General features: G+C 41.0%; 1 protein-coding gene across 1 annotated transcript in view; it reads left to right on the top strand.

Annotated features, from left to right (window-relative positions):
- Positions 1 to 19,594, top strand: part of LRPPRC (leucine rich pentatricopeptide repeat containing) — a 166,692-nt gene that overhangs the window by 98,844 nt on the left and 48,254 nt on the right. Inside the window, exons 26-27 of the mRNA XM_006022845.3 lie at positions 17,756 to 17,824; positions 18,126 to 18,216. Of these exons, the coding sequence (XP_006022907.2) occupies positions 17,756 to 17,824; positions 18,126 to 18,216 (160 nt within the window). The remainder of the gene's footprint in view (positions 1 to 17,755; positions 17,825 to 18,125; positions 18,217 to 19,594) is intronic.

Here is a 19,594-nt window from a genome sequence, read left to right as displayed (position 1 = left end):
GATAGCTACCCTACTGCTGTCTTCTTTGAAATACAAGAACACATTATTCCTTACAAAGTTTAATATCGTTAATTCTCATTTTGATCATTTGCAAAGATTAAACGATTCGTTTTTGAGTTTGTGCTTTAATAAAAAAATTAGTGGTAGCCAGGATCTGGAGTGTCTTGTCATAGCAGTGGAGAGCACAATATACCAAAAGCAGTACTGCAGTTATTGGCAGCACAGGTAGCAAGGCCTAAGGGTAAGGCTCCTTGATACTTCCCATATGAGACCCATTTTTCACTTCTTTTTATTACTTTGAGGCTGTAGCTGATTGGGAGGAAGCTTTTATGTTTGGTGTCTAAGGGCATGTCTACATTTCTCATTTTCTGTGCCTGGTAGTGTCTTTTTGAAACATACCTCACTGTTGTGTTTTAATGAAGTAGTAGTAGTACAGTACTATAGGTAGGTTAATTGGCTCTGACTCAAAAACAAACAAACAAACACATGCAGTCTGTGGGGGCCGAGGGGGAATCAAGGATCGGGAGTCCTTGGGAATGCTAGCTGGGGTTGCGGCTGCGATCCCGTGACGGGAAGATGGGTACTCTCTATCACCGGAGCGGAATTAGGCACAGACGAGACGCGTATCAATTGGAAAAACAGGGGTAGCTTTACTTAGAGTGTAGAGTCGTATACAGCGCAGGCAATCGTAGTTGCAACAATTCTATTCTTTAATCATTAATCGAGGAGTTCTTGTAGACCGGGTAGCTCGGGTCTAGCTCGGGCATGCAACACGGAGGATACGTCGCAAGGCTTCGCCGACGGGAAGTCGTTGGCAGGTGATGAAGCTGCCGGAGTTCCACTCCAGGGGAATCGCGGAGTTCTCCAACTAGGGCGGAAACGCCCCTAACCTTTTATACGGCTAGCAAGCCAATTGCCAGCCGCCACGTGGGAATAATTTAACTTCAGCCAATCATATCATGCAAATCTGCATTTCCTCGGCGGGAACTCTTCACCATGCCGAGACTTCCCCTGCCTTACCGTGCCTTGTGCTAGAAAGTTCCACTGTGTCGAGGCACTAATTCAAATCAGCTCTGACACAGTCTTCTATTTGACCCACAATATTTCAATTTTGTTAGAAAAGCCAGTGGAGAGCCAGATTCACAAAGTGGTGTGAGGAAGAAGTAGTAATAGTGAAGAGTCACCCTCTTTTTTTGCCCAGTAATCTAGTGGCTAAGGTACTAACCCATATTTTTGTAGACCTAGATTCAGTTCCTTTCCTTGCCAGAGGAGATTTGAAACCTGCCTGCTGAGAGGTTGCCAGGCTGGGTACTTCTCATTCTCTGTATTCATGCATATATAGGTATTTTTTTACAAAGTACAAAAGCTCCAAGAGTAGCCTATGAAAGGGTCATAGGAGACCCAGAGGGTGGTTTCATCTCCACCCCAACCTCCTGGAGTTCTTTGAATCTAGCCCAGGAATTTTTTTCACATAAAACTAGCAGACTTATAATTTTAGCCATGCCAAAACTATTTGTATTTTCAGAGGTGTAAGATTTTTTTTGTTTCTGTTTTTTTGGGAAACTCTTTTATTGGACCAACTGAGTAGTTGGGAGATATGTTAGACAAACTTTCAGGTGCAAAGTACCTTTTCAGAGTTCAGGAAGGAAGCAGATTTGCTAAATAAACCTACACTGGCTCTACTTTTTTCAGTAGTTTCATGATTTAGTAATCTTAAAACATTTGATCTAACTTCAGTTTCTCTTCTTTCATTCTTCATTCCAAACTCCATTGGAACTTTTTAGGGAAAAATGACTATACAAAGCATTTTTTAGTCTACTATCTAACTAAACTATGAGTGTCTTATCTGCTTTGGGGGACTTTTCTGTGTTTTTTTGAGAAATAGGAGTCTAAAACACTTCTTCCTGTTTTCCTCATTTTTAGATCTGGAAGTAATGGATAAAATTTTGATATTAGGTTTATAGCTGTGCTCATTGGCCCCATGCTCATTAACTATCTATTATATAATGGATATAATATAGTATTATATTAATATTGTGTTCTATAATATTATATATATTATTATTATTATTATTTATAATAGAGTAACTTTAAAACTTTTCATGCTTGAAATGCAATAAAATTGACCAAGGTTTAATTTTTAATTCTATCCCTAGTGTTTTTCTTGGTCCAAAGGAAGACCTACACAGCTGTACCCTAGTAATGGAATATTGGTCATGTGAGCATACCTAGTTTACGATGACCTTAATTTTTTTTTCTAGGATGATTTTTGTGGCTTTCCCTTACAAAAAGGAAAGTGATAGCTTTCCATGGGCTTCATGCAAGATCTTATTTGGACTCATGCAAAATTTCATTGTCAGCAGCTGACTAGTAATTTGAATTTTGAAAATGGCACCAAAGAACTTTGCTTTAAAAGGTATGCAAAACAAGAGTAGGTTAGGCAGATTTTGTGCGAGTAAATTCAGTTCTGACACTAGGTTTCCTCCCACCTTCTTTGCAGTGCCACCAGGTTGTACAGCAATCTAAATTAAATATAAATCCTTCAAGAAAGGAACTTGTCATTTTTGTCTTTAAAGCAGTCTACATATCTATTATACTGTAAAAATAAAATACTTTTAACTACCATACACAATCCCTTAATAATTCTTATATGAAATACAAATAGAAGTTTACATTTTTAATAGTATTAGCAAATTGGTAGTGTTTTTCAGATTCTTCATGCTTTGGGGGGTTATTGAATCCTCACTAGCAAAGAAAGAAAAAGGAGAGGTTGTGTGACTCAGTATGTGGCTTCTAGTAACCTAAAGAGACTTGAGTTGTTTACACATGTTCAGATGAGCTGGGAGAATTCTCCTGGGTTAGTTTTCCTGGTAGAAAAAGTTAACTGGAAATATCTGCTCAGACATTTGCATGCCAAACTGCAGTGCAGCCAGGGGGTTCCTGCGCACACATCTCAGCCTGTTCTCCAGGCTTTTACTCGCCCTGGTGACAGATGACAGCAGTGCCCTGCTTGGCTGACCTAGACTGCCTCACAGGTTGTGTCTTTCTGCAGCACAGTGTGAGGATTGTGAAGGGGCTCCCAGCTTGGTTGGAGCAATAGAGTCCAGCCTGAATGTCCCACAGTTTCTGTGGATTTGTGGAGGGGGGGAGCCTGCGAGTAAAGCACCCTGGGATGCTGGAGAACTGTGCTGCAGCTTCTCTCAAAAAAGTATGTGTACAGATGTTTGTTCTCCCAGTAGACCTCTCTACCTCTTCTTTCCTCCTTCTAGTTTGCAGTCTCCTAGTCTGCAGTAGTCATTTAACCCTTGTTGTTCCTGAGCAGCCATTGCTTCTTTGGGAGGAAAATGCTGTATGTCTATACACTCCTTGGTTTCTACTGGGAGAGCAGCAACTTTCCTAGGAGAAAATCTCTGTACATGGCCTTTGGTTTGGCCTTGCACAGAGCAGGCTTCACTTTTATACAGCACAACTTCTTCCAGGGCTTCACGTTTCAGACTTGTTAGACCTCGTATCTCCAACCCTATGCCTTCATTGACTTTGACAGTACCAGAGAAGAAGAATGTTCCTGATGCTGGTGTCCACTATGCTGGTCTTGTCACTGTGTTGTCACCCAGGGGTCTGCTGTGTTCTCCTACTACCTCTTAGATGAACCTTTAGGCAGGGAGCACAGGAGGGAGAGGAGAGAGGCATAGCCCAGAGTTTCGGGATTTCTGTGGAGGAAGCAGAAGAACCCACACACAAGCTATTGGACATCTTGCAGTGCTCAGCTAGGTTATTCTAACAGTTAATGAGGCCATTATGAATCCTGGCAGACTCCTGCAGCCTTGGCTTCTACAGCTACGAAGATCAGCAAATGCTAGTGTATTTGCCCTGAGTCTGGCATTCTCTGTACCCACGCAGCTATTGGGGGACTGCTGGAATTTGGGTCAAAAGTGCGCTGCACAGCAGCTCCTTCAAACTTGCAGTTTTCACCGTGTGCCCCCCGCTGCCCTCCACCGCTGATTGGTGTAGGGTCCCCATTGGCCTCGCTGCTTACTCCTGACAGCTGGGAGGCGAAAACTATGGTTTTAAATATGCTGTGGTTTTTGCCTCCCATCTGGTCAGCAGCAAGTGGCGGGGCTGTTGCCTGTTGGAGCCCCTCTGCCATTCAGTAGCAAGAGGCAAAAGCCACAGCATATTTAAAATCATGGTTTTCGTCTCCCTGCCAATCAGGGGCGAGCAGTGGGGCTGATGGAGCCCCTCTGCCAATCGGAGGGGGTGGGGGGGCGGGATGGATGGCAAGGTTAAAGGAGCTGCCATGCAGTGCACTTCCCGTGTAAATTCCTGTGGTCCCTAAGAATAATTTTAGAGTGTGGGAAAAACTGGCTTCCTTCATAGACAAGTTGTCCTTTGATTTCTTTAAAGCATAAAGCATTAGTAATGGTTTTTACAAGTGTCCTTGGGTGCACTTTTCACAGTTTCTTGTTCAGTAGCTTGTGCCATAGTGATGGATAACACATCCTATCTCCAGGGCTCCAGCTTTCCTTAGGAGGTATGAAATACTGTGGAGGACTTTCCATTTGATGGAACAGAGCTGCATAACCCTAAGACTTATGAGGTCCTGCATATTCTAAATAACTCAAGGCCAATCCTGAACCTGTGCCAAAATAGAAATCCAAGCAGCCATCATAGTTAAACTACTAACTTTCTTCTCAACCTCTTCAACCTTGTAATAGATTGAAGAAACCACCCAGAAAGCTGCAAATCTTTATAAGAGAAAGCAGCCCTCACAAACATCAACTCATAACACTTAAGGTAGTAAGCAGAAATTTTTTGGTTGGACTTTCTGAAGGACCTGATCTTCACCAGCCAGCTAGTGGAAAATATTTGAATTATCTTGCATTTGTTCCAGACTTTCGGGTCTGGTTAAACATCCATAAGTCAAACCTTATCACAATTTGGAAACTGGAGCTTCTAGGTGCCATTGCAGGCATCCTATCTCATGTGTTCTAGAGTTGAACCATTTTCATTGGACACGTGGAAGCCAAACTGATGGCAGCTATTAAGACTTGACTCTCCTTTCTAGTGTGCACTTACATGATGTTGTTATAGCTGTATCCCAGTTGCAGGCGAGGTTGATGTCATTAATCACCTTGTGAAGACGTTCCAGAGTAAGTTACCCCAGTCTGGCTTCCATTTACCTTGAGAGAGAAGCAGGAAAGAGTCTGAAAAATATCATCTTTAATTTTGCATGACTTCTGATGAGTGGCTTCAGAGAGGTTCATTTCCTTTAAGCCTTCCCTATATAGCCATTTTATCTGATCTGTACTTGCTGCCTTTTATTTCAAAACATCACTAACTCCTACAATTCAGCTTTTTGCCTGTCTAAAGGGAGCCAGTGAAGCCAAAGACATTCAAGATTTTCTCCTCATTGTATACACCTGTTAACTTTCTTATAATAGATGATGCCTAGATCAGTCACATCTTTTCCCCTTTTAGTTTAGTTTCTGCAGCATTCCCTGCATGTTGTCCACAGAGAAGGCAAAGAGGAAAGCTTCTATTCCAAAGCAGTCCCACTGTTGTTAACCATTTCAGTAATCCCCAGGAGGGAAACCTTTACTAACTTTTTTGGAGAGCTCATTAAGAATTCTTATTTAATCCTGTTTTATCTGCCAACCTTATATCACCACCTCCCTGGCAGAACTTTTTATTGAACTTTATCTTTTTATATAAAACCTCTTAATAACCTAGGGTATCTAAACGATTTCTGAGGTGTTTGTGAACTAGCAGTGGACTTGTATCATGCCATCCATTACAATATCTGAATTTTATGTGGGCCATTGGCTATTTTGTAGAAAAATAAACCTTTTAACCAGGCTTGAGTTGTACTTTGTGCAGAAATCTTAATTCTGTTCTAGAGTTATATCTATTGCAGTAAAGCTGTGTACGTAGTATATGAGGACATGGAAATATTTTAAAATTCAGTAGCTGGTGAAAGTCAAAACCTGGGAAATGAACTCTCATGGATTAATGTATAATAAAAATTAATTTTAAAGAATACTGTGCATGTTTCAACAGATGTCTAGTAAAATTGTGGCAGTAAACTGATGTAAGCACAAATTGTGACATGCATTTTGTTGTCAACAGACTTCAAGATACCAATTGCCCCTGATTTTAATCTACCATAAAAACAATGAAAATATTTCTAGGTTTGAGATTGAGAGATTACAACCCTCTTTCATCCAGATTGCTTTCTGTAATAATCTACATCATAAAATTGAGTCTCATGTTGATTTTTATATTGCAGATAAAACTGGTGGAGAAAAATGTTACTTGATTTGCAGCAATAGAATTTAGTGTTTAATAATGTAGGTAGTATAAGAATGATTCTATCTATTTGACATCAGAAATTTAGCTCCCAAGACTAATTTTGGGACCCCATGCTTGCAGCCTGGAGCATGATGAGGACAAAGTTAAAATATGGATACATGAATATATATTTTATGTATATAAAATATGTATTTATGTGCATTTACTTACAAGTTCAGGGCATGCTGTTCTGAGGTTATAATATCGATCACTTTGAAAAGGTGAAACATCTCAAATGAGCAGTTTTCAGTGGATTTTAAGTTGCTGCTGTTAATGCAAAAGAATTAATAATTTGAACCATTTCTATCCAAAGAAAAGATGTTTAATGGATGTCTGGGAAAAGGACTACTATGCAACTTTTTCTGTTCAATTATCTCACTGTCAGTGCTATTGGTTTTTCTATAATGCTCTTTGGTTCTGTATTTATTGGAAACAAAAATAGAATTTAGAGTTTTAGTTGGTTCCATATACACAAACCACATTTTGAATTTCGCGGGGTTTTGCCATCCTTTCAGGACTTCATGTTTTATTTTTCCTATTTTTTTCCCCCCTGATCTAAAGTGGTTTCTTAAAGATATATTCGGGGTGAGTAATATTTCACATTTTTTTGTAAGTTTGGTAAAATATTTTTGGCTTGAAAAGGATAACATTTTAACAGAAATCTTTCTAAAGTTTTGGATAGTATAACTAGTTTCCTTAACAGTACTTCTAAATTGTTTTGTCACCTCCCACAGCCGTTTTCTTCTAATTCTGACTCTTTAAGAATGATAAAATTGTTAATACTGTTGATCAGCATGCTAACTTCTGATAGGCAAGTGTTCTAGATGCAAAAGCCTAATGGGTTGCTACTCACTGGGTGCGTCTACACGTGCATTTCATCTGGAAGCAGTTTACTCTCAAGAAAACGCTCCCAGCCAGGCGTCTACACGTGCAGAGTTTTGGGAGCAGATTTGCTGCCAATGGCAAATCTGTTCCCACCCTCGCTGGGCCTGCACCGGCCCTCTGCAGCAGGCAGGGGGAGCTCTAGGCTCCCCTTGGGTGCTAGTGAAGGGGCTGGCAAAGAGGACCAGACCAAGAGACAGCTGTCTGCTGGTGGGGGCTGCCACATTTCTCCCTGTTGCTGGAGGGCTGCCTGCTAGCAGGGCGGGGACAATGTCCCCCTGTCCTGGCAGCAGGGAGCTCTTGGCCCCAGCTCCCTGATTGGGGGCAGGGAACTAGGAATGAGTTGCAGGGGAGGGGCAGGTCACAGCCCCCTGCCCTGATTCACTGGTGGGACAGCTAGCAGGGAGCCCCCAGCTGGGCGGGGATTCCCTGCCCAGCTGGGGGCTCCCTGCTAGCTGCCCCACTGCAGCTTTTTCCGAGCCCTGTGCCTCAATCGTCTGATTGGGGTATGAGGCTGAAGAGTCTGTTCCCTGCACAGCTCTAAGGGGAGCAGACTGCAGAAAGTGTTCCCCACCCAGCTCCATGATCACGGAGGTGGGCAGGGAACAGGCTCCCCACCCCCTCCAGCAGGGAGCTCCCAGTCCCTGGTCCCCAATTGGAGAGCTGGGGCTGGGAGATTCTCATCTCCCAGCCCGAGTCCCATAGTTGCAGGACCCAGGCTGGGAGATCCTTATCTCCCAGCTCCATGGTCACAGAGCCAGCGCTGGGAGATAAGAATCTCCCGTCCTGGGCCCTGCAACTGTGAGGCTCAGGCTGGGAGAGAAGGATCTCCCAGTGTTGGCCCCACATCCGCAGAGCTGGTGCTGGGAGAGAGAAAGATCTCCCAGTGCCAGCCCCCTGACCATGTAGCTGGTGCTGGGAGATAAGGATCTCCCAGCCCTGCAATCACATAGCAGGGGCTGGGAGCTCCCTGCTACCGGCATAGGGGGATATTTGTCCCCGCACCCCAGCAGCAGGCAGCTCCCAGGGTCAGGGAGCAATCACCTGCCCCCTGCTACCAGGTTGACTGGGAGCACATTTGTCTGCATTGGGTCTACATGTTCACTACTGTGCAGTTATTAATCTCGGTTTAATTTGCTACTTGCATTTGCATGTAGCAAATTTACTCATAGTTAGAGCCAATTACTGCCCAGTAAGTGTCTGCACATGTAGATGTGGACGCTTGCTGCACAGTAATTAGCTCTCCTGAGCTGTAAAGTTTCTCATGGAGACATACCCACTGTGCTAAAGATGGGAAAAGTATAGGGTTGGAAATGGGGGTATAGGTTGTAGCTATCTATGTTGGTCTAACGACATAGGTAGACGAGGTTCTTTGGGTAAATCTGATATCTTTTATTAGACCAACTAAAATAGTTGGAAAAATTCTTTGCAAGCTTTCAGGTATATATACCCTTCATCAGGCTAACGAAGTATCTACTCTTTAGTTCCAATTTCAGGCTGGTTTCATTATCTTAAAATACTATATTTCTCTCTCTCAGCAGAGAGAATCTTTCTGATGTTAATACTTTCTGGTTTATTGATGCTTCATTACAAACTTATTCATTTCTTCTGGCAGAACCAGCAGTGTGTTCATTAGTGCCATTTCAAATAGTAATGTTTCAGCATTTCCATTGACATTTCTGTAACAAGTGGATGTTACAATGTGTAGTTTTTGAATATGTTATTGTACAACAAGTATCTGCAATTTACAGCCTGCAAGTCAGGTCCAACCCATAGAGCCATTTGATCCTGCCTGCAGTCTTACTGCTTCAGCAGCTGGATTTGACCCAGTTCAGGCCAGAGGCAGGCAGGCATGTGCCGGGCAGATGCTAGGATCCAACTGCCTGTGCCACTTTCCACACAGCAGCACATGGAGAGTCTCTGCATCCAGCACTTTTCCCTGCAATAGCAGGGGGATTAGGCAGCAGTCACTTTTCTGTGTCGCCAGGGAACAAGTACTTGCCATGGGCATTCTCCCCGTGCTACTGCAGGTTGAAAAACAGCAGTGGTGGGCACTTTCCCTGTGCAGCCACTGGGAAAAGAGGTGGTGGCAGTGGGGTCCTAGCTCTGTCCCATCACTCACTGTCCCGCCTCTCACCCAAACTGGATCAGTCTGACCCGCAGCCTAATAAGGTTGTCACCCCTGGTCTACATTGTTAAGGCAGCAACTGCTGCTGTTCCAATTAATGAAGTGGAACCATTTGATATTGGGAAGTAACCATTTTGAAAATATTCCTAGGTTTGCTTTCATGTTTCTTGCTCTCCATCCCAAGCAGAAGTGTTAGTGGAAGAGCACGTTGTTGTACCAAAGGAAATAGTCTTTTATTAGACTGAATCATGGTCATTCACACATCACACAGTGAACGTGTTTGTTGCGTTTCTATAAACTAATAAATATAATCACTTAAGAGAGAATTTTGCATATCTGCAAAGTTCAGTAAAGTAAATTAAATGTGTCTCAGTTCCTGGTGGTCATCATACGAAAAATACAGAGTTAACACTTAAAATTTAGTATGCTAGGCTGCTTAATAGAATTGTTGATGTTTGCTAAGTAACAGCAAATGTAAGGGCCTTCCTAGTTGGCTTCCTGTTAGAGTTGTATTCAATGGCGTGGAGTCAAGATATGTTCTTAATCAACTTAGTTTATAGTCTTTGAACAAAAGCTCTCAAAAAAAGAGCATGTAGATATTCCCTGCTGTCCAGCAATCTCCAATTTGCCTGTCCCATAGAGCTGCTTTCTAAGAAATTTGACTGTCGAGATTAAAGCAGAAAGCAAGTCCTACTTCTTGTTTTCTGTAGTTCCTCCAAAGAAACTGCCTCTGAAAACCAGCAAAGCAGCATTTTCCAAGATTAAAAATTTACGTGCGTCAGGATTCATTCCACAAGGAAAATGTACTATTTAGTGATTCTAGCATAACCACACCGTAGAGTGTTTTCAGTGGTATAATATGTTGATATGGGTAGTGGTGAAAATTTTAAGTTATCGCATTAACGTTTTCTAGATGTACTTATCAGTGGTACTAATAGATAAATGGTTTTATGATTTTATATTTAAGAAACAAAATTTACATGTAATTAAGATTATTGCATGCATGAGGGCTGAGTTAAACTTGTGTGTACAACCTTAAGTTTGAAACTGTCTGGTTCTTGTGTATTTTACTGTGCAAATGTAGTATTTTAAAGTAACGTTTGGCTAGTTGAAGGTGGCGAAATACTTGTTGGTATTATGATTTATTATGCCTAACTCTGCATTTCATGCAGCAGAAACGTAGTTAAGATTAATTTAATAACTTGGCCCAGCCAAAATGTTGTACCACAAGCATTGTACCTTAACTTTGTAAGCATCTGATGAAGTAGCCTGGGTGGAAGATCAGATGAGCTCAAGTAATGAAAACATTAGTATATAACTTTTAGCATCTGGAAAGTCTCAACCCCTAATCCTACAAAAAAATCCAGGCAAGTGAATCCCAGAGCAGAGCCCCCATTGACTTCATTAGAACTTCATGGAATTGAGCAAGATTTTGCAGAGATCATAATGGAATTAGAGCTATAGTCCTTGGCATTCTTTTTTTTTAGATTCAGAACTTTATATATACATGTGCTATGGTTGCATCCATGTTGGAAGCCAGGGTTAAAGATAGAAACGAAATGCATAATATTTCTGTCTAAAGATGTCTATTCAAAGGAGTTTAAGATCATTAGGAAGACATCAATGTAGCATGAAAATGTAGTAGCTGTTTTGGTACTGCTAATGCAAGTCTTGGGTATATAGTCTGATGTAATTCAACAGAAAACTGCCTGCTCAGCTGTTTCGTACTATTGCAGGATTTTTCAGCTCTGAACAGATGGATGCCTCTGTCTGAAAAATGCCATAAAAAGTTAAAGCAACAGGTAGAGTTTCTAGAATTGGGCTAGGTCTTGATGGCAGGCTAGTTATTATACAGGTATAGCTAAAATAATCTTGAGTTTCTGTGATAGAAAAAAAAGAAAGATTTAAAAGGCGAAGATTAAGATTAGGTTTTACCTAATTAAACCCAGTTAAGATTAGGCTTTACCTTTAATGATATCTTTCCAAAATTTTGTTTCCTCCTCACTTTGTTGTAATGTTTGGGGCTGCAGAAAAATGGAAGAAAAGGCCTAGCAGGACAGAGAATTATTTACCTGTAATGTCACCTTCAGCCATCGTTCTGTAGCATCTTTTGGGGATGGTTGTTATAGGCTTGGCAGATATCAAAAGACTGTATATCCAGATGCTACTGTTCATCGTGCAGGTGTCAAAATGGTTCTTCAGAGTTCTGGCCTGCGGTATAAAATATACCACTGCTTCTGATTGTTGCCACTTTTTTTTCCCTCTGTGTAAATGCATGGAATCAGTGATTGAATTTGTATAGTAGCATTTATACATTATAAAATAATGTACACCCCTGAGCCTTAAAAGGTCCCCTTTTTTAGTGTGAAACTAATGAAAAATAATGTAGTGCATTAATTTTTCTATAATTCAGAGTGATGAGTTAAACCATACTGCTATTAGTTTCATCTGTCACTTTCTGATTTTCATAACTGTCACAATACTGTTGCTTGGGTTGCCAAAGAGAAAACTTGAAGAAACTGCCTGTGGATTTATAGATCCTATATTTGGGGCATAAGTTGCTTGTCACTGTACAACCTTTCTTTCAAGTAAAATAAAATCTGATAGAAAAGAAACTAAGATGCACAAACAGCATATACTTTTATTTTTATGCATGTACTGTATGTGCTGCTAGAATATAAATAGTGATAGATTAAGTATTTTAACTGGAAAAGGAAAAATAATTAAGGTAATTGGTATTTTATTGAAGTTTTGTTAGGTTGTAGCACTTGGGATTCTGTATTTTAGTTTGGTGCATTGTAGAATGTTTGTTCCCTGCTATACAGAATGTTTAAAGTTCATTAAGATGGTAAGAGATAAGCCACAAATATGGACTATTGTACAGACCCTAGAGATTTAGTTAATCTGACCTAGATGTTCTTTTTGTTGATTGAGACCTACTTGTATATGAAAACACTTCTCAATTTCAAAATGAAACACAAGACTATCCATTGTATAACTCAGCTGCCCTTGTAGTGACAGATACAGCCATTATTTCTAAACAGGGAGGGATTTACTATATAAAGTTTGCAGCTTTGGAAGTGTTTAGATCATTGGCATTTGGATAAGCAATGATATTGGAAGTTGTAAGTGAATGCAGCATTTGTGTTTTGCCATGTCACAAAGAGGATTAACCACAGATGGCAGTAACATACTTTTTTTTCTTTTTAATTTTCAAGAGCCTGTTGTGTAAGATTTTAATACTTGTTGTTTTAGGTTTCAGTGTATTGTATACACTGCTTTGTAGACGTTTAAATTTGAAAAAAATAATGAACAGGCACATATAAACATGAATAATTATGACCATTATGGTTTTGATGGGGACACACTCAGTACCTTATTTCATGTACATTTTGAAGTTATACACACTTAAATCTTCTCCAGAGATTATTGTTGCTGGGTAGAGTAAACTACCTTGCATTTGACACATACGGAGTGTTTGCATAGGGAGTCAGTGTGAAGAAACTAGAGTGCTGTGTAGTCTCATGCTAGGCTATTATACGATAACTTCTGCTATAGACAGGCTGCAAAGCAAATCTCTACTCACCTGTATTGGGAAGGAATCTTCTAGACAACCAGAGATGATATCACCATCTTCAATCAATACTCACTATGAGGGAGTTTAGCACTGGTAAGAGATCAAAGAATACCCCAAAGCTGTTGACTGAACTGTTGACCAGTTGCGTGTGCATATATGTTTGAGCAAAGGGAGATTGTACTATGACTTGCTAGCTCTTCAAAAAGCTTTCATCTGCCTCCCCAGCATCATTTCTACCATGCTCCAGTTCAGCTTCAGCTGGTTGTTCACCTCTGACCTCATCTCATGCAAGCACTGGTCCTTCTTAATGTTGGTAATGGGATTGTGTGTAATGAAGGATAGGTAGTGGTGTGTGTAATCTGCATACTTCAGGCACGTGAGTCAATGTTGTCTGACCTATTCATTTCGTAGAGGTTAAGGAGGGAGAGAGAATTGATCTCTGCAGGACTCCAGAAGTGAGGGCTTTAGTGTTGGAGGTGGAATTTCCTGTCAGTGCTTGATGGGTGCATTACTCAAGGAGGAACTCAGACCATTTTAGCATATTACTCTAGACCTCTGCAACCTCTCTCTCAGATGAGACAGGTAGTGGGCAGTTTTGTGTGCTGCAAACAAGGAGATCATTCCTCAGTGCCAATAAAACGGTTTCAGTGTTGTGTCCTGGTCTGAGTCCAAATTATGCCAGGTCTGAGACATTTGAATTCAACAAGCTATGAGTTTCCAGTGGAATTAGAAATTTCAAATTGAGTGATGTCTGGCCAGAACCGATATAGGTTTATGACGTTTTGTAACATAACTGGTTACATTTGTTTCAAGGTAACAAGATTTGAAAAATCATTGCTGCAAAAGAGAATCATTAGTATTGTTTACTTTCAAAGGTGATTAGGGCCCCACTACGCATGCTGATAAAGGTGCAGTGGAATCTAATGTGCAATCTACATGCATGGCAGGAGGCGTGATTGTAGATTAGATCATTTTGTGCCCTATCGTAGGTACCGGGTAAGGCTGGTATCATAATTATGGGCTCCCCCTGCACTGGTTCCGCATTCCACAGCTAACAGGCCTCCGCAAGGCTCACAGTGGAGGCAGCGTTCCCAGCATTGCCCCAGCTCCACAGCTGACAATGCTACCACCACTGCGCACCTTGTCAGCTGCAGGGCTGGCAGTAGGTGGCACAGCCCATGGTTGGGAGCCCTTCAGTTGATGGGGTTCCCAGCCACAGAAGAGCACTTTGTTACGTGTTCAATTAATGACATAATTAGAAAAGCTACAAAGTTGTTCCCCATTTTTTGTGGATTTTTTTTCCCCCTTAATAAGACAAGGAATAAGTTACAAAGTTATTTTACAAAAATGTGAAATAACTGTGTAGCTTATTGCTTGTTTTATTATGCCATTAATTGGTTGAATGTGTAGCTGGGTCACAACTTAAGGAATAAGTGTGTGGTTAATCACGCCTTAAGTATAATGTGTAGAGGGGGCCTCAGCCTCATAGTTGGTTGAGATGAATTGATTTGACTGTTCTATTACACTTTTCTGGATTGACACTTTTCAAATGATGTTTGAGGTATTAATGTAATAAAGGAGAGGCTTATGATACCTAGATCATAACATCTTAATTTTAAAGGACAGCAGACATACAAAGAACCTTAGAATAAATTTCAGTTTCAAAGTTAAAGCTTAAAAATGAGCTTCAAAGCACTGGAAAAATGATGCTTTCTAGCCCTAATGACCCACCTTTCTTCACATTGTATCCCTTTTATAAATGGAACTCTGTAGATGTTGACGGTTCCCCTTTTTCTGCCACTGAAGCTAAGAAAAGTGGGTTCAAGAATTTTTGCGAAGTGGCCTGGTATACTTATTAGCAGCCAAACCTGGGGAATTAAAATAATGTAATAATGATTAATAATGTTAAATCATCTAAAAAATGGAAAGCTAAATGAACATTCATTCTGGAAAGAAGCTTTTCTCTTTCTCCCATTTTGTTTATATGAAATCTCTCCTGAAATCAGTACCGTCTTTGGCAGTAAAAAAAGGTCGAACTTAAATATTGAATGTAGGCTCAAAGTGAGCTGCTGCTGTGGGTTGCACACACTGTGCTCCTGGCCCTGCTGCCCTCCCCCAGACCCTCTGGAGTGCAGCACGTGCAACCTGCTGCAAGCTCTGCGCTGCCCCAGTCGCACTTACCCCGTGTGCACAGGAGCAGCATAGGCAGCACACAGGGTTGTGCCCCTCGCTGCTGCCCCTGCCTGCAGGGAAAGTGTGGCCAGGGCAGCGGGGAGCTTGGAGCAGCAGGCAGCTATCTGCGCCCCGCACTGTGCCCTGTCGCACCGGGTCCCACATGCTACTCTGCAGAAAGGGCAGCACAGCAGGAAGCAGCAGATACCGGCAATGCTCCCCTGGAGCCCAGGGCTGGATCTGGGGCTGGGAGGCAGCTGGGGCTGGGGCCGGGAGGCAGCAGCTGTTTGTAGCCTCCCGGCTGCAGCTGGCCCAAGTTCTGGGTAGCTGCTGTTAGCCACGGAGCCCGGGCTGATTGCAGCAGGGCTTCCATCCTCCCAGCCAGCTGCTGGGAGCAGCCCAGGCTCCATGGCTATCAGCAGCTACCCAGAACCTGGGCCGGCTACAGGAGGCTGCAAACAGCTGCTGCCTCCCAGCCCCTAGCTCTGGGAAGGCAGCAGGTGCTGGCACTGTACCTGTTGGGGCCAGGGCCAGGAAGCAGCAACTGTTTGTAGCCTCCCGGCTACAGCCAGCCCAGGCTCTGGGATAGCTGCTGCCAGGTATCCCGGGCTGCTTGCACCCACCTGCCACCTGCTGGGAGCAGCCCACACTCCCGGCTGGCAGCAACTACCCAGAGCTGGGGCCAGCTGCAGCCGGGAGGCTGCAAACAGCTTCTGCCTCCCCGCCCCAGCTCTGGCCCCAATGCATGCTGAGGAAAATGACCTTGCGTGCTATGCTCAGCACGTGTGCCGAGTTGCATGCAGGGTGTTGCATTCCTCCTTAGACAGCAGGTGGATCTGCTTTGCTCCATTTGTCTTTTAAAGTTGCCTCCACCTTTTTTCCTGGGATTCTGTGGTAGCGCTCTGTTTTTACAGAAGGCAAAAAACGCCATGGGTTTTTATGGCTAGGCTTCTTTTTTCATGGAGTATCTGTAAATTTTACAGACAATTGTGCATTGCTTAGTTGAGGACCTGTTCTGCTTTGCAGTATTTCCAGACTCCATGTAATCTAGCATTCTTTCAGATGCTGTAAATTTAAGAATTTTTGCTACGGTTTGTTATATTGCTGTAATCGGGTGATTGCTATTTTAGTGCATCTTCCTGCCTACTGGGAAATGCTGTCAAATTTTTATAGTTCTTAAGCTCTCTCACAAAGGTAATTAGGTAAAATAGTGCCTGTTCCTGTTATTGTATCAGAAGTTCAGAGGACCAAAGATGAAGTTCATGTTTTAGGTTCAGAGTAAAGGAAATGCAGACTGAGAGTGGAGTTCTCTGAAAAATAGCACGGTAGCTGTTGATTGAAGGAATAAACTGCCAGTTAACAGGGTCCTATTTTCTTGACATACATTGGGAAGAGATTTTGGGCCAAATCAACAGACACTATCTTGGCTATAACTTGAAAAAAATGGAATTAGACTACTAGGAAAACAGCAAAAAGATCCAATGTAGGAAAGAATTGTTGACAATAATGAAGTTTTAAATCAAACTGTATTTTCAATCTATTTTCAGTGTTTTAAGGACTTGAGAGATGGAATTATAGGTATTTTCATGAAGATGCATTAAAATAATGTAGTGGAATTTGTGCCATGAAGTACATGGGACCCGACTACCTTATTTGCAGCCTATAATAATGATGATGCATATTTGTTATGAGCTTATTTACTGTTGAGAGTCTTGGAGTTGGGAATGGGAATTAGAGGAATGGTTTGAGGTACTAATGGCTGGCCATGGTATAGGATCATAGAACGTAGATGTTCCACCTAAGAAGTGTTGAGGTAACCTTTTAGTTCTTAAGGAATTGCTACAGCATGTGAACTTTTTGTGAAGGAGGCTATGTGGGAACATATAGCATACTTCTGAAGAGGCAGTTGTGGTGTACGTAGTCCAAAGTGTAATTTTTTTTATAAGCAAAAGGAGAGAAAGCTCAATGGCATATTTGTGAAGATCAGGCAATTGTCAGAATGCTGTTTGACTATGTAGTCCTTTCCTGATCTGTAGTTGTCTCTGTAGATTCATACTGCGGCTGTTTAAAAATGATGGCAGGGTAATGCTACATTATCTACTCGGAGCTTTCAATTGCTTTATCTTTTTAATTACTAACCTTGTTTCTTCAAACATATCGGAAGCACTTGAACTAAATGCATGGCAGTGTTGAAGCCTTTTAGGCAAACGTTTTCGTGCAATACATGAAAGTTTTAAAGAAAAGAAAGGAAAATTGAAGCATTTTTTTAAATTGTATCATTTTTTATTATTGTATACTCAAATGGCTTGGTTGATTTCAGCATGTCTGAAGTTTTCAAAAAAATCATTTATAGTGAGAGAACAAACACAGTAATTTTCATCCCCAAAGTGAACATTTAGAATGATATATGGCTACTCTTTGCATAGAATTTTTTATATCTTTACAAGTTTTAAGCTGCTTTGGGTAAACATGGTTTTCTCATAGTTATGAATTAAGTTGTTAAGTTTAGAATCATGGGAACTTGGTCTTGTTTGAGTAATCAAAAACTACTATGGGACTTTATTATATCAACATGCCATTACATTTATGTGTTAGGAGAGTTTTAACTTAGCTAAATGAATTGACCTTTATGTGGAAATATTTTACAGACCCCAGGCTTGAGAGCTCACAATAAAAAACTGGACTGGTTTATGCGGAGATGCATCTCAGAAAGTCAGGTACATTTCTTATGTTGTTTCCTCTCTGTTTAATATTTTAGGACTACTGTGCTGAGTGTTACTTTATGATATCACATTTTTATATCAGTAGTAATAAAGCAAACCAGTACTTTTTATTTAATAATGGTCACTTGCATGCATATAAAGGGAAATTACATATAATCAAAATATTCTAAATTTTTCAAACTGAATGTCATGTACAAACACTAGTTTGCATATGTGATGGTGCATGTAAATAAAATAGACTGAGCTTTAATTTTATAAATAATTTTTATATTCTGTACCTTGTTTGTTCTCAAAGGTAACAACTATGGAAAATCTTGTGGAAATTACTCAAGGCCTTTTTGAATGTGATAGAGATGAGATGTACTACAACCTCCTAAAATTGTACAGTAAGTTTTTACAGTCTTTTTCCTCTTACAAATGGTTGTTCTGGTGGCAGCTTTCTAAGGATTTTTAAAACATTGTTATAGCTATTGCAGAGCCTTGAAAAATCTAGCTGTCAAGGACAGTAATTTCTTGAATTTATCTTCTTTTTTAATTTTCCATGAAAGCTATATTTATCAAAAGAGCTACACTCAGTGTTGCTATCTTTTGTGTAAGTTTGAAAACTTGCTTGTTCCAAATTTCATGGAGCCAATTATTTTGAAAGCAAAAGAATATGAGAGCCTATAAAGAAAATACTAGTATTTTTTCCTCTTGTGCTTTCTGATTCTACATTAGTTGTCTACAGTTGTCCATAGCAGTTGCCAGAGTTCAAGCTTGTTGGCTTTTAAAAGATTCACTTTATTTCATTTTATGAATAAAGTCAGACTCTTGAAAATGACTTAAATTTTAGATCATAATAAAACTTTCCTTATAAGTTGTTTTTAGTTGTGCCAGTGATATTATGATTTTGGATAAAATTTGTTATGGAGGGACAGCAGGTTTGTTTAAAACATAGACTTGTATATGTTTGATGGCTTTAAAACTACGTAGAGCTATTTTCTGTAGCAGATACTGAGTTCACATTGGGTTCATATAACAAAGCATTGATATAAACAAGCCATAAATCTCCTTTTAGTCCTCATACAGTTCCAATGTGTAGAATCCATTCCATTCCCAGAAGACTTTGGTGTTCATGGTCCCTATAAATGGGTTGGGGAGATTAAATAAAAAAACATATCTATTGTAACTTAAATCTAACTTGTAGGGCTGTTCCATAGATGTCTGCTGGTATGTTACAGCCATGATCCAAAACAGCCAGTGTACTAGCAGCAGTGTTTACTGGGTCCTTTTGTCCCTGCAATTACTTGCTTATTTCACCTTGCCGGTGAACTCCTTGGAGTTGACCAGAGGAATAACTTTGTGCCTTTTGAATAGGTGCAGGTGGGACAGCCAGTCTACTTTCAGAACACCTTCACAGTAGCTGTGTTAGACTTACAAAATGTTGTGTGTTGTCTGTTCATCCTATTTTCAGCCAGTCCTTTTATGTTTTAAAATAATATAAGGAAGGGAAAACCCCTGTTCCTGTCTTTAAGGGTGTTTTTACATATGCTCCGGGGGTGGGGTGTAGGGGCTTTAATTAGAGCGTCTCTCGGAACCACTCTAATTAAAGCTCCCAGAGCGTCTCGTGTATCAGCATCCCCACGCTTCAAAATGGTGGCGGGGGCACTGTATCTTAAGCTCTTTGAACAAGCTTTAAAGTCCCTCCGCTGCCATTTTGAAGCGTGGGAATGCTGATACGTGAGACATGGAGGCTGGGGGGGGGGGGGGGAATTACAAAATACC

Source organism: Alligator sinensis, unplaced genomic scaffold (assembly GCF_000455745.1).
Source record: "Alligator sinensis unplaced genomic scaffold, ASM45574v1 scaffold377_1, whole genome shotgun sequence".
NCBI lineage: Eukaryota > Metazoa > Chordata > Crocodylia > Alligatoridae > Alligator > Alligator sinensis.
This window is presented reverse-complemented; position numbering and strand designations above follow the sequence as displayed.